This window comes from Polypterus senegalus, chromosome 3, assembly GCF_016835505.1.
Source record: "Polypterus senegalus isolate Bchr_013 chromosome 3, ASM1683550v1, whole genome shotgun sequence".
Lineage (NCBI taxonomy): Eukaryota > Metazoa > Chordata > Cladistia > Polypteriformes > Polypteridae > Polypterus > Polypterus senegalus.
The window spans coordinates 26,394,856-26,411,073 of NC_053156.1; the positions used below are offsets into that span (position 1 = coordinate 26,394,856).

Sequence of the window (16,218 nt, forward strand, 5' to 3'; positions counted from 1 at the left end):
CAATTTTAAGGTATACCTGTCATGTCATACATAAGTGATTTTAATTGGGAATGTCCAGAATTGTGTTCAGAACATTTTGTAATCTGGAGTATGCTGTCAATAATTAATAGCAAAATGGTTTAATCTACTTGTATAACAAAAAACAGTTTACTTTTTCCATCCGTATATGTACTCCGCTAAAATTCTATTAGAAGAACGCCAAGCTCATTTTTTTTACCAGCCTGCCTACATGAGTGACAACGACGACCGCGTGCGTGTCCTCCGTTTCACTATCACTTATCACTACCTGATCTGCACTGCCGCCATCGTTACCGACCCGATTAGCGCGCGCATGCGTATTGTAGGTGACAGCCTCTTCTAGGCGGTGACTACGTATGAAGCTTAAGATGGCAGAAGGGGCGGGCCGCTTGGGTTAAAGGTGGGAGTTGAGAGGTGCGCGTTTTGTTGTCTTTGTGTTGGAGAGGAGCTCCATCTCATACGGTCTCGCCTCCCCTTCTCCCCGGATCCTTTCTGAACTCTTCCCCCTGGGTTGTTTTAAACCCGCCCGAACCTCTTCCCCCTTTTACCCCACAGACCCGACCCTCCCCTCCTCCTGGAAACCGAGCGCGGTTCCGAAAAGGTAAGCAGCCGATGCTAGAGATGTGTCATTGGCGCGGTAGGCTTAGGAGAGAACCGCAGGCCTCGCGGCCAGCAGCACGATGCAGGCCCAACATGATTTGGCCGACCGGGCGGGTGAACTAGGAGGGGGTGGGGAGGGGGTGCTGCACTTTTCAGTCGATGCGTTGTTATAGCGAAAGTCTTTGGTAAGCGTTTTATTCTTGTTATTATATGACTCGCTTAACTTTAGTTTATTTTTTACCAACTTTGCTAGTTTGCATGGGAAACTGACGATAAATAATCCAAACAAGCGTATGTACGCAGAGCGATGAGCGACGCCACAACTCGCGCGTTGTTTGATCGTGGAGTGTCGCCGGCGACGTGCACCTGAAAATTAATTGTTGAAATGTATTTAAAATGAGTTTGGAAACGGTAGGGTCCAGTTTTTCCCTTTACGTTGTACTTCATGTATGATTTCCATTGTATTATGTGTAACGCAGTAACTTAATTGAATGTAGGGCCTTGATAAAAGTGAGAAATTCAAAGACTGATTTACTGAATGGCAAGAACTAAAACATGATTAGATATTTTTTCTTTTTTTTTTTTTTTTTCTTTTCTTTGAAATACATTCTTAAGCATTTGATCGCACAGAATAGTGTTGCGTTTACAATTACGGGACTGGCTACAGAAGGCCGTGAAAAGTATCGATCAGAAATCCATCGCCTTTATTTTGTGTTTAGTACGCTTTATTCGAATAAAAAAGCCTGGTTCAAGGTTAAAGTTTCGTATTGGTGTTTTTTTTAAAACTTGGGGGAAAAATGTAACATTCGACGATTGGCTTCCATTTTTACTACTCGACCCGATTCGAAAACGTCAGTGAATAAAGGGATCACAAGCTCTGGCTCGAATCCTATTGGCATCTTTGTTCTTTTGCATTTTTACCAAACAGTTTTTCTAGGTAAAGTAATCGAAACAGAAGGTGATTTACTAAAGATTTAAAAATGGAAATGTGTAATTCAGTAATCTTAATTTCCTAATAAATCTGAATATGGCAATCAAATGTTTCAGTTTAGCTGTCAGCCGAATGATATTTTTTTTTACATTTTCTGACAAAAGATGCAAGATTGTTTTAAGAAAGTTCCATATTTTAACATCTCAATAAAATTGATCACAAAAAAGTGGTTTTCAAGCAATGACATTTTCTCTTTGAATAAAACAGTTGAGATTATTCGTGTCTAACCAGCTAGTGTATCACTTTGAATTTTAGGAATTTCCCTCTTTTTGTATTTAACCAGTGTATATATACTGTAAGAGGTTATGCCATTATTCTTTACCCTAATGTAATGTACTTTTATTATATTGCAGGCAGCGTGACCTTGTGGCTTACTGGTTTGACTTTAAAATCCCATTATCTGTTCAAACCTTTTTCTTCTTACTGTGCTAATGATCCCGCTGTCATTGGAAATTCTCCCGTTATGTGAATTTGCTTGTGTGCATGCTTCATGCTGACTGTTTGCACATGAGGTCGCTAGGAACTTGGATCCTATCTCATGACACAAAGGGTGGTCTCTCCTTGCAATTAAGAGTCTGCCTCTATTTGTTCCTCTGACTCACGTGGTACATTTGAGCCCGGGTGACATTAGTTATGTGAGTAACGGTTGAAGATGAACTCATGGAAAAATTTGTGACATCTCATACAAACAAATTGCCTTTCTATTGTAATTTGTCTGACATCTTATCCAAGGTGACTTACACACTTGAATACAATTGTTTACATTTCCTTTGCTTTTCCCAATTGGAGTACAGGCAGGTGAAGTGACTTGCTCATGGTCTCACAGTGTTAGTAGTGGGATTTGATTTGACATCTTTAGGATTTAAACTGTAAAATTCAAAGTCTTGAAACTCAATAAATGTTGTAGTGCCTTTGTATTTTGAACCCCATCCAAAATTGCTTTATGGGTAGAATGCACATTCTAGCAGTGTCAGACTTCGTTTGTGAGGGGCTGCAGTAGTGGCAGTTGCTCATCTTAGCTGCTGTCTTTTAATGATAAATGTCTGTAGCTACTGGAATATAATATGCACCGCCAAGCAATATAATATAAGCATGTATTATTAACAGCAAGAATTGCCTGTTATTTATAATATAGTTTAAAACAAAAACCGGAAGCAATTGTGGGCTTCTAGAAAACAAGCTTGACACCCATGCATTAGGGCTTCTTTAGGGCCTCAGCCTGTTGGTGATTCTAATATTTATTTTCTTTTTCGTGTGTGTTAGAAATGGAGTATCACAGAGTTTAACTGGCATCTGGATACGCGGAGAAAAAAATAAGCAATTTAGTTGTCGGAATATTAAAGTGAATTAGCTGAATTCAGAGCCACTAACGTTGCAGTTGCTAATTGAAACAAGTAGCTGAAAAGAAAACCTGCAGTCACTTTGGCTTTCACAGAGCAGAGGTTAAATCCTTTTGCAAAGCTTGTGCACAAACATATGCTGCATATATCATGTATTACATATTGTATGTGCTGTTTATAAGCTCATTCTTGTCACATGTACAAGGTGGAACTGATTTGCATTTGTCGATTGACATACAACACATCACTGCTCTCTGACTCCATGTGATTAGTAAGTATACTTCAAACTTTTCTATGCATACATTTTCTTTATACTGTCTTTGTCTGTAGATGAACGCCCCAACCTCAACCCACCCCCGTCTCCATCCTTGTGATTTGTTAAGGGAAAACCTGAAGGGAAGAAAACAACCACTAGTCTTCTGTTTTATAATCCAAAGCCATTGTTTTTGGGCCAGGCTGCTTACAGAAAGAATTCTATCCTATCCCAGATTTGTCACATGGCTAAATTGGCTGCAGAAAGCAACATGTGATCCATTGGTTTACCTTCCTGATTGTCCTTTTTTTGTGATCAATTTTTATTTCAGCAGGGTTAGAGGTTAGTGCCTTTAAGAGTGCACTGTTACACTGTCCTGCAAAATTTAACCATTATATTTTTACTACCATTTCTAACAGCTACATTATACATCTTATCTGTGCTTCTTTTTTCAAATAGAACAATGAATGTGTTTCTTAAGGATGCTTTTTAACAAAGGTAGGTTTGAGTAGTTCATTTATGCAATAATTATTAAATCATATATTTCAAAATAAAGTAAAATATTCACAAAACATGCCATGTTGTCAATGCCTCCTGCATCGATTGTGAAATAAGACTATATGATGATTACGAAGACCTTGGCACGTGTGACAAGCTTATTTTTCTGAATTGGTATAGGCTTTGATCAGTGTTGGCTGATTCGAGTAAACAAAAAAAAAATTCACTTGCATCCCATGAGAGTTTACTGATTAATCCCATTATCTTCCTTTGTTTAAGTTCAAAGTATTTTTGTCCTTACTCATTGAGCATCACATTCAGTACTAAAATAGAGATGTTAAATCGGAATGCTTATTTAAATCTATCCTTTTATGCTTTATCGGTCTTGGTCCTTTAACAGTTTGCCTTGCATAAGCTTTTTGTTTAGTGGATCTGTTTTTTGGGGTGGGAGTACTGGTGTTTGCTGGAAACACATCTGTGTCTCTGCAACTCTTTTTCACAGATTTTTACAATCAGTCTGCTTTGGGTACACACAAGCATTTGCTGAAAAGACAAATGAATTACTGGAGTAAGTTATTTCTCTTAATATTGAACACAAACTTTTTTTTGTTTTTTAACAAGTTTAATTTTCCTCTTAAAACAGATGTCCTTTGTAGTTAAGATTTATTTACCTTTGTGTAGAGAAAAACACACTTTGAAAGACCAGATTTTAATGTAATTCTAAGTACAAAATTATTGTGAAAAATCTTTTTCAATTTTAAAAATTTTAACTGAGCAGGCTTTGTGTGTGTAAGGTCGTGTTTTAACTAATTCTTTTTTAAGCTGAATAGAAACATTTCTTGAGTTAGACTGTGCTGATTCCCATCTTTTACTGGTGAATTACAGTTTTTCTTAACAGAGACTGACTGTCTTAGTTAATACTAACCTTTGCATCTTCAGTTCCATTTTGTTTCTACATTTGTGCAGCTTTGTAAGTTTCGAGAGTGGATGTTTCAGAAGAGAAATAATTGCCTGAATCAAAAGTGACCCATGTACTCACAAACCTCTTAATGGAGCTCTGCATTTGTTTGTGAACATTTTTACAGTACATGTTTTGCTGGCAATGCTGGATTGATCATAATGGTTGAAGGTTTGATGGAAAGTTTTTAGGTAAATTCCCCCAATCCCCATCTTTTGCAGATTGAGCCTGTCAAGGCGGTACTGCAGAGAACTTTTTTGGAAGATCACTTTATAAAATATCTAATGTGTTACTTCTGTCAATTGATTTGTAAAAGTCCAATGTCCTACCGAAATATGATACAATGTACCTGTGGTGCACATTAAGCACTATGCTCACTAGGTTTGTTTCCAGGATCATTCCATAACCATGCTGCTGGGTTCTGTTGGATACTATTTTAGTTCATTGTTTCAGTATAGTTAATATACAGTACATAAAAACTAGAATTTGCAACATGTTAAAACTGTGCAAACTTTGAAGGTCCGTCTCCAAATAACATGGTAACTAAAGGAAAAAGGTATCCTATCATATAGACTATGTGAAGACGGCACTTGCAGATACTGCTGTAAAATTAGTTTCAGCTGCCCAATGTCCCTTAAGCAATACAATTCATATTCTTTTAACACCCCACTCAAACGAGAAGAAAGGACTGTCCTTTCATCTGGTCTGTTTCACAGCAATATAATTATAATATATTTCTCTAAAATACCTTGCAACAAATTAGATGTTAGTGTTCAGATGCTGTTTTTCTGACAAGTATGTGAAAGCTTTTTCGTGAGTATTTTCTATTGTGTATTTTTTTTGTGGCTCTTTTTACTTTCAAGAATATTTGCAGGATACTTTGTCATTAATGCTGGTACTTTGACATTCACACTTTTGAAAATTTCAGGTTTCATAAGATTTTTGCATATCATTTATTTTCACTCTCACCCTTTTATTTAGTGTCATGGGGACTTATTTTTGTGTACAGTTCATTTTCATATTCCCTAGTACCCTCCTCCTCCTTGTATAATGAAGAGCTCACCCCCTGGAATACTTAGAAACCCAAGATCTTTGTATACCAAAATGAGTTATACACATTTAAATGCATTGCATAGAGTTATTAGGATTTTAATCTCTGCTTCTTTTGATTAAAATAACAAGCAATATGTCTGACAGTTTGCAAAAATACCAAATTGGGCAAGGAAACACACGGTAGCATCTGCAGCTGTACACAATATTTAAAATACTTAATGCATTGGCATGGGTTTGCGGGGTGCTAGTGCATTTGACTGTGTATATAAAAATAAATGTAACACGTTTCACATTCTTAAATAATTATAATTGAGCAAGAAGATGCACCTTAATTTTCCCAGCATTTTGCCATATTAATCAAGGGGTTTTTCTTTTTTTATGTTAATCATTCCTAACATAAAATAAACAGTTGCTCCTTTCCCACATTTGTCTTCCCCACCAACTTTACCACTTAGAAATCGTTTACTTTTCTAAGTCTACAATAGCAAAGAATTTGGCTGAGGGAGAAGTTAAATTTCTCCTCTCGCTAAAGAAGCAGTTATTCCAAAGTACCTTGGGTTTACAAAAGTAATAAAGGGGGAAATCTTGTTTCGTCCCCCTCATTAAACTCCACCCATAATGGCTTTTAGTTGGCATTTTGATTTGCCAAAATTTCCAGTGCAACAGTCACTAAGTTATCGTTGATTTCCTTTTGGCAGGTCATCTTTGTATTCCTAATGTTTCCTCCCTTTTTTCCCCTCCCCCCTCAAAAAAATAAGATTCCATTCTTGTGACCAAAGATACCAGTGACCTTGACCAGCCTGAAGCACTCAGAACCTGCTTCACCATGGACTCCGGTGTAATTGAAGGTGGACTGAACGTCACACTGACTATCAGACTTCTGATGCACGGCAAGGTAAGCAAACTATTTGCCTAGACAGCATTTTTAGATTTTAGCAGCCTTTTTGGTTAATGTTTGACTTGAATGTCTGCTTATTGTCAGTGTTAATGTTGGGATTTAAACGTACCTACAGTAGAAGTTGGTTGCAGAAGCATTTGCACTTGATTTGTAAAGTCTTTGTTCTCTTAATTTCCTGATTGTTCCCACACCCTATTCATTCTAATGTCTCATCCTCTATAGCAAAACAGTTTGCTTCTTATCCTTCTCTCTTTCTAGCTGTCTGCACTCTATTTCTACAGTGTATCTATTTATTTCTTACCTCATATATTCTGGATTCTTTCTGGCAGCTTCTAGTTTATTACATTCGTCTAGGCATTGGGATTTGTGCATTTTTTTAAGTTTCTAAATTTAATAATGAGTCATTAAAGCTTTTATTAAAAAATGAAGTTGATGAAAGCTAATTTTTGTGGTCCAGAAGATCCAAGTAAAATACACATACATATATACATTTTTTTTTCTATTTCTATACCATGTTTCATTCCTGAAGACATGACTAGTAGGCTGTTTTGAAGTATAAATAAAAGGCACATGCATTGGCATTGTTTCTGCAAGGCCAAACTGAGTGATTAACATTGCAGGCAAGAGAAAGATTGAAACGACTAACACATTAATTTCTGATTTAAGGGTTCTAACTACTAGGTTTTTTTGTTTAAATTTTGCCACTCCTCTGCAAACATTGCTGGAAAGTGGAGTAAATAAACATGCTTGTATTTTGAATTGTTAGTCTTATGAGAAGTGTGTGTGTGTGTGTTTTTTTTATTATAAAATCCCCTTTCTCCTGTAAGGTATGGATTGGTAAGAGAGAGGATTTTCAGTTACATTACCCTGTGTATACTGCTTGCAATTATGCAGTAAAATCTGTTCATATATCATTAGTTTACACATTATAGAACACACTTGAAAATATGTTAAAGTGGCATGTTTATTTAAAGTATTAGGACACAATTCATTCATGCATCCATAATGTTGAACAGATATGCAGTATGTTACGAATGACTAGAGGTTTGGAATTTGTAGACATGCAATTATAAAAAAAAACAAAAAAAACATGGTTATTAAAAATATTAGTTGAATTAAAATTGGTACAAATCACAACTGTGCACTGATGTCGGAATCTAAAACAAAAGTTGCCCATCTCATCACAATCTGGACTTGCAGAAAATGACCACCAGACAGAAAACAGTGTCTTTTTTTAAGAAGTAATGTAGTTAAGTTTATTCATGGTTGAATTCACCTAATCCACTATACAATAATAGTGAATTTCAGAACCAGAAATCAAACCCCATATTTTCAAAATCATTATGCTTTCCATACAATTTTCAAATAAAAAGGCTGTGTGTGGATGTGTGTTTGTTCCCCCCCTTTCCCCCATTCATATATTGAGACTGATGTAGGTTTTTGTTAGTTTGGTGTGCCTTTGCCTCCTTCATCCTAGACCGTGGAATGTTGTGACCGCCACATTGCCTTTGCTGCATCACACTGCCATTGGGATCCTTCATGAATTAAAATACTTCATCTTATATAAGTAATGTGTGCCAAGGCACCATGGGTAGTAGAACATTTGCTGTAATATAAAATTCTGGCCTCCTTCATTGTCCCTATCGTTATAATGTACCGCATAATATATATATATATATAGTATCTTCAGATTCAAATATGCAGCAGTAGCTTTACATACAAAGTAGCCTTGTACAGTAGTGAAAACTGACTTTCTAACAAGACTACAAATAGGAAGACCTAATAATCACTTTATATCCAAGTAGCTGTTCCCCACAGCTCCACCTGCGTAGTAGTGAAACGGGACAAACTTTAAAAATCAATAAACAGGTATCGCTAGCTAAGCGGAGGCAAGGTATGCTTCCAAACATGGCCTGAGGTAGATCGATTTGAACAAAGGCTGGTGCGTGAGTGAGGAGGGCCCTGCCCGGGTCTCCACTGTTGACGTCGTGCTTCCCCCTCCGCTTGGCCCGCTGCCTCTGTCTCTGATTAGTGTGAGTATATCGCTCCTGCAAGTGAACTATGATACTGCGCTTGCTGAGTAGTCACAAAATCAACCAGAATGTTCAAGCAAATTGTAGAAAAAACCAATCTAAATCCGTTAAGTAGTAATAAAATATATATAAAATATACACACACAAAATTAATAAAAGCAAGCCATGCAGGATCTATATACAACAACATAGTATTGTAATTGTGAATTTCCCCTTTGGATTAATAAAGTATCTATCTAATTGTGATTTAATAATCGTGTAGGAGTAGAGTGTATGTCCGTATCTCTTTTGACATTGAACAAGTGTATGTGAGTTGTTTATCTTGCCATTCACTCCAGTGTGCCATAGTAATTTTGAGACAACAAAACCCTAGCAGGACATTCATGTTTCTCCAGTTTTGCCTTTTACTTTTTATGTTCTGCTGCCAGTTCATGTAATTTTGCTTTCACATAAAAATTTGTACAAGTTTACAGTATATGGTTAGTAATGCAAAAAATAACTTGAACACCATGCTATTAAAATTAACATTTCTATTGTATCTGTTAATACTTTAATTCTGATTACTACTAAATATTAATAAATAACTCATTTAAATCTATTATAGTAAAGTGGGAAATTCCAGACTATAGATTCCTCTCTGCAAGCCTCTCTGGCAACACACAGGAAAATATGGTGTAAAGTAGTAATGATTTTGGTGAAATCTAAGTAGCATTGTCATTGCTGATGACTGTTGAGCAAAGTCTTCTGATGTACATGTTATCTGTAGACCTAGTGTATTAATGAGGTGGTCTTGGTTTTCTTTATAGGAAGTTGGGAGTATCATCGGCAAGGTAAGTTACATTTTTTCCATAATTCCATTTTGTATATCCTATTCTTAATTTTTGAGAAGCAGCTTTGCTATGCCTGTGTTTTTATTTATTTTTTTTTTAATTTGCTGCATATAGTGGTTTTCATAAGAAGTGTGTGTTCTTCGTAAAGATTGGATTTCAGCTGTTCTCATTTCAAGGACTTTTAAGTATCCAAAAGATAAATGTGTATTGCTTGAGTGGTGAGGGAGCAGTGATCTACATTATGACTTAAAATAAAAATAATAATAAAAAAAAAACCCTGCACAACAATCTGGGAACAATTGTGCACCCCTCATCATATTTAGTAACTCCTAAACAAATTAGATTGCTTTTAAGTAGTAGAAATCAACTTCTTGAGTATCAGACTGTACTGTTTATAAAACTGTTTTATGCTGTTTGCATAAGGTCAGTGTTATTAGCAGAAGATAAAGGCCTTGTTTTTTTTTTCCCTGTGTACAGAAAGGGGAATCTGTGAAAAAGATGCGGGAAGAGGTAAGGCCCTTTAACAAAATTCTATAATATGCTAGTAAAAAGTTTGATTTTGTTAGTAGTTTATTATAATTATCAATAAAATAAACACTAACACAGGGCAATTTCTGTAGGAACCTTATGTCTTGAGGTGTGTTTTTTTGGGTCCTGTTTTTGGCCGATGTCATTGCACATTTTTTTGGTGCAGAATTTCCCCATTTTGACACTGCTTTTAGTCTGTCTATGGCTCAGAATGATGTTCAGTTTTAGGTACTAATGGAAGCATTCAATGATTCCAAGGAACACGGTGTAATGTTTTATAGAGAAACATTTTCTACTTTTTTTTTTTTTTTTTAATATTCATTTTGGCAGAAAAAAAACTTATCTTTCATTTTATTTTCCCTTTCTTTACAGAGTGGTGCCCGCATTAACATCTCTGAAGGAAACTGCCCTGAAAGGATCATAACTTTGGCTGGGCCTACTACGGCCATTTTTAAAGCTTTCTCCATGATCATAGAGAAGCTTGAAGAGGTGAGTGAGCAAAATTGAGACCGTTATACTTGTAATATTGTGAGTTTCAGTGTGGGCACCAGTCAAGTTGTTCGCTGAAAAATAGTTTAAAAATGATCTTGTATAATCAGTTTTTGTTCATGGAAAGGTTCTACTTTTTGGGGTTTGCCTATAAAAGCAGTTCAGTTTAATTGGCCTCAACCTGGATAGTTCATTTAATACATTGTTGTAATAGGACACCCAAAGATAAAAGCTCAATATATGAATTTCATTAAGTTTTTACCAGTGATTTATTTTTTTCTGTTTGGTCCTGCTTTTCATAAGACATTTTACAACTAATTATCATGTTCACATTTTCTGGTATCTTCTATGTTAATGCCGCCTAATGGTAGGTAGTGCTTTAAACAGTATTGTGATATTTTTCATAGCATAACCAGCATTACCTTGAAACTCCTGGTATTAGAGGGAAATGTAAAACATCACCAATCTCTATCACTTCAAAGGGTGACTGAAAGAACATATTTTACTATTTAACACTAGCCGTTTTAATCTGGGTGAGGATTTAAGTACCAGTGTTAATTTGTCACGAGTCGTTTCAGCCGAAGTCCACCAGTTTTTCCCCTGTATTGGCAGCTTTTTGCTGCTGTGTGCTAAATTATTCAGCAGTTACTTGCTAATTTCTGTAGCTAATAAAATAGACTGTTTAACACACTGAAAAGGGAGAGTTAAAAGTGAGTATTTGAAATGGATTGTCATTTTCTGTGTAAAATAGACTTTTGTGTTTTATTGAATATTCTGGCCTGAACTGTTAGATTGTGGTGGTTTAGAAAGAAGAGTTCTTGCTGGTTTTTCCAGAGTATCTAATTGGAGAGTTTCTAAAATTGCCTTTTTTACCACCATCTGGATGGGGGCCAAAAACAAATCCCTCAGTTGGAATTCAGGAATTGGGCCTTTCAACTATTACTCCAGAAAGTGATAATTTATAAAATATAAAACATTAAACATTTTTAAGTAAGCCTCAAATTTACACATTGTGAAGGTAAGCTGAAACTGGTTAATGACATACTTCACTGCTATTCGGATTCGCTGAAAGTGCTGCTGATTATAATTATGGGATGGTGGGGGAGACGTATCGATTTATACTTTTTGATCCAAATATTAAACTGTAATATATGTTTAAAGTTCACTTTAGCTCAGTTTAGGCACTTAAATTGAGTCTGTTATTGTCCAGGGAAAGTATTCCATATACTCTTCAATAAAAAAAATTAAAGTGGGAGGTTCAAAAGGTAATCCCCACTTCATTAAATTCGCCAACTTTTTAAAAAGTGCTGCTTCTTGCACTTACATTGCCTAAGGAAAATGATAAGCAAAAGAGATGCCATGCATTTGCTGATATTAAATATACAATTAATAAGTGAAATTCCATAAAATAAAGCATTTCAAATGGTCACAAAATAAAAGGGTACATTATAAGTAATTTGTGGTATTTGTTTCAACAAATGGGTCAGTTATACTTTTTCAGCATTATTAAATCAAAAAAGGTGAAGCATTGGGTAGAAATGTGCACAAGGCAAAGAAAGTATTGAGACTAGTCTGTGGCATTGAGGATAAAGGAGCACAAATATTGATTCATATGTTAACCTAATTTGGAAGAAAAACTACTGGCCTTTGATCCATAGAGAAGCTGTTTATTTTTCTTATTGTATGTGAAATACAATATTATACGTTGCAGTGTTCTGATTGTATGTATTTTTTTTTTTTTTTGTTCTTCCACAGGATATTAGTAGCTCAATGACTAACAGCACAGCCACTAGCAAGCCTCCTGTTACTCTACGCATTGTGGTTCCAGCCAGCCAGTGTGGCTCTCTAATTGGGAAAGGAGGTTGCAAGATTAAGGAGATTAGAGAGGTGAGCAAAGATGTCTTTGAGGTGTTGCTTAATTTTAACATGCTTTTCTTGGTTGAAAACCTCTTCATAAATGTACATTATATATTCGAGTATGGTGCTGTAGTAGTTGGTTTTGTTGTTAATACTGTTGGTTTTATTTTAAATAACATTCAGTTCAAGGGTTTCTAAATAAATACATAGGCATGATATGACACAATGTAATAACAGATTGATACTATAGTACAAGCTGTACCACTTTAATTCTTGCGTAATTTGTAATTTTATTTATTTTTTTTAACCATCCATTATAAGCACCTGATGCCAACACAGTACCTTTTGAGTAACCTGCTTTTAAGCAGTTTTTATTACAAGAGAAACTCACAAGAACTGTTCACATGATTTTGTCCATCTTTTGATCATCTGCCCCATGTCTTCCCTTGCCCACAGGGCTCTCGCTTCTGCCTTCCTGCATCAGAATTCCTTCTGATGTGGTGCAACCTGCTCTGGGGATAGTTGCAGGTGGGGAGTTTAAATGGAGGGTACATCTGTTACAGATGTCCCAAGGAGAGCTCGGGGAGGAAAGAAACCGTCCATGGAGCAGAAGGGCAAAACCTGTTTGCTTGCTTGTGCTTCTATGGGCACACTAAGCATCTATTTTGAGTTGTTTCCATGCCAAAGTACAACTGAAATCCCTTTCATTTTCTTGAAACCTACGATAAAGAAACAAAGCTGACATGCAACTAAAGAAAAGAGCAGCATAATTTTTACAAGTAGTGTAACTAGACAGCAGTATATTATGTGCATAGTCTAATATAGTGAAGGGAAATATTCCGGCCAACTGGCTTATGTCAACAGAGATGTGTAACAGCCTTTTGGGCTGCAAGATTTAGAGAGTAGCATATCATAATGGTGTTTTCCTCTGGCCGCGATAGCTCCCTGGTTGGAATAAGTTCTTTTGCAATTATGGTGTCTTAAGTAACCCGAAACTATATAGATATAATAAAAGGCAATACCTCTCCCTTAGTGATATGGCGGGAAGAAATCACATAAGAGAAAAATAACTTGGCTTTCTTTAATGACTATTTATGCAGCATTACAGACGAAGAAAGCCAAATGGCAAGACAATTACCAAGGTGGATATTGATGTATACAGTCTGCCATTTTTCACCGCTGCGGTGGATTGATTTTCAGGGCGGATGACGTTCTCCCCCACCCGTCCGTCGGCTTTGTGGTGTTTGGCTGCTGTCCAAGTCTTTTATACTGTTTTCTCCATGTACAGGCCCTTACTTGGGTAAATAATGCCATTCCAAACAAGGCATAGAGAGGCATGCTGACTCTTAACATACAGAAATAGTGCATTTTGCCTGCTTGTCTCTGTCTATCTTGTCCTATGCCTGGCCTAGCAGTTCTAAATGCTGAACTACCTTTGTACTAAATCTGGCTCAGCTGTGCATGTAAAAGGAAAAACAGATTTAAAATTTCTGCACAGTGACATTAAACTTATCATTGCGATTACAAACAGTTGTGTACGCTATTCAGGCCAGCAGGATTATATTGGTAGATAGGTGAGCCATTATACTGACATTTCAGGTATATATTGCTGTGTGGATGGCTCAAACTGGTCTGCCTGATTAAAAAAGGGTTAAGGGCTGATAATACCTGTTTTCATAATGCCAGAATTGACAAATTCAGAAACTTATTCTGTGCTTAAGTAGCTGTGTATAAGCCTTATGTTTTTGTTGGTATTTTTTTAATTGAACTGTAGACCATAGGTATAACCTGTTCACTTTTAATTAACAAAGTGAAATTCTATACACTTATTGTCCAGTGACAATTAAAATTACTTGTATAAAATCCCCTTAAAATACAAACATTAACTAATAGACATGTATATAAACTATTATCCTTTGTGACCCGCATTTTCATAGCAGTTTTTATCGTGCCCCCCTAACTTTTTTTTTTTTTGAAAGGAAGCAACTAATCAATTTGTTCTTTTTTTAATTAATGATGCATCATGGATGCATAATTTTATTATACCTACATAACTTTTATCGACATTTATCTAGCTCTATATTTTTCTAGTATCGGAATGTAGTTTAAGTTAATTTGTTTGGTTTCTATAGATGTATTTTTCATATTTTCGATTCTTGTTTTTTTTTTTTTTTTCACATCTTTATGCCCCCTTTTTGTTACTTCGTGCCCACTAGGGGGGCCCCCTCCCACAGTTTGAGAACCACTGCCTTATGCATATGGCATAAAAGAAAAAGCTTGTCAAAATTACAAGCCACAGTCCTGATAATCTTCATAAGGCGTTTTTATCTTGGGGAAACGGGACTAACATGCTTAACAAGTTTACAAGTAAGTGCACAAATTTGGCTTTTATTCCTTCAATCCAATTGTTTACTAATCATCAAGGACAATTCTTTATTCTTTTTCTAATTGCAAATGTGAGATGCTGTACCTAACACAAACTCTCTTACTAATAATTCGGTCAAGGAGTGTCTGTCTTCAGGGATTAAACAAAAATGTCTGAACGCTACAACATTGGTATTGGGAGTGGTACGTATCTGTGTTTTTGTTTTACCACCACATTCTTTGAGTGTATTAATAACCTGTTGAACAATGTCATTCTGGATTCTGATTAATTTAAGGAGAGTAGACTGTAGTCTTTAAAACTGCTAAAATACTGAAATTTGGTTACTGTGGTCACAAATCTTTTTGAAGTCGGGCATTAAATGATAAAATAAATGCTAATGTCTGTTATGCATAAAAATGTACTTTAATTTTTAACTCATTTTTCTCGCACCTTTTACCCGGTGCAGTTTGCATGGTCAAGATGGTCCAGATGACATACCAATGGAAGCATGGAGGTATTGAGGAGTGATGGCAGTGGAGTTTTTAAACAGATTGTTTAATGGAATCTTGGAAAGTGGGAGGATGCCTGAGGAGTGGAGAAGTGTACTGGTGCCGATTATTTATTTAAGAATAAGGGGGATGTGCAGGACTGAAGTAACTACGGGGGAATAAAATTGATGAGCCACATCATGAAGTTATGGGAAAGAGTAGTGGAAGCTCAGTTAAGAAGTGAGGTGATTAGTGAGCAGCAGTATGGTTTCATGCCAAGAAAGAGCACCACAGATCCCATGTTTGCTCTGAGGATGTTGATGGAGAAGTCTAGAGAAGGCCAGAAGGAGTTGCATTGTGTCTTTGTGGACCTGGAGAAAGCATATGACAAGGTGTCTTAAGAGGAGCTGTGGTATTGTATGAGGAAGTCGGGAGTGGCAGAGAAGTACGTAAGAGTTGTATAGGATATGTACGGGGGAAGTGTGACAGTGGTGAGGTCTGCGGTAGGAGTGATGGATGCATTCAACGTGGAGGTGGGATTACATCAGGGATCACCTCTGAGCCCTTATTTGCAATGGTGGACACGTTGACTGACGAGATTAGACAGGAGTCCCCATGGACTATGATGATTGCTGATGACATTGTGATCTGTAGCGAGAGTAGGGAGCAGGTTGAGGAGACCCTGGAGAGGTGGAGATATGCTCTAGAGAGGAGAGGCATGAAGGTCAGTAGGAACAAGACAGAATGCATGTGTGTAAATGAGAGGGAGGTCAGGGGAATGGTGAGGATGCAAGGAGTAGAGCTGGCGAAGGTGGATGAGGTTTAAATACTTGGGATCAACAGCACAGAGTAGTGGGGATTGTGGAAGAGAGGTGAAGAAGAGAGTGCTGGCAGGGTTGAATGGGTGGAGGAGTGTCTGGAGTGATTTGTGACAGATGGGTATCGGTAAGATTGAAAGGGAAGGTCTACAGGATGGTAGTGAGACCAGCTGTATTATATGGGATGGAGACAGTGGCACT

The 16,218-nt window shown here is 36.7% G+C and overlaps 1 protein-coding gene across 8 annotated transcripts in view; it reads left to right on the forward strand.

Annotated features, from left to right (window-relative positions):
- Positions 1-413: 413 nt before the first annotated feature.
- Positions 414-16,218, forward strand: part of pcbp2 (poly(rC) binding protein 2) — a 44,535-nt gene continuing 28,730 nt past the window's right edge. For 3 of the 8 annotated variants that reach the window (XM_039746831.1, XM_039746832.1, XM_039746833.1), the window contains exons 1-6: positions 4,203-4,268; positions 6,470-6,606; positions 9,449-9,472; positions 9,950-9,982; positions 10,373-10,489; positions 12,245-12,376. In XM_039746831.1, coding sequence (XP_039602765.1) covers positions 4,256-4,268; positions 6,470-6,606; positions 9,449-9,472; positions 9,950-9,982; positions 10,373-10,489; positions 12,245-12,376 — 456 coding nt within the window. In that variant the 5' untranslated portion in view covers positions 4,203-4,255. Of the gene's footprint in view, positions 620-3,661; positions 3,701-4,202; positions 4,269-6,409; positions 6,607-9,448; positions 9,473-9,949; positions 9,983-10,372; positions 10,490-12,244; positions 12,377-16,218 lie in introns of those variants that run through there. The other 5 variants (XM_039746834.1, XM_039746835.1, XM_039746837.1 and 2 more) reach the window with 5 other exon arrangements.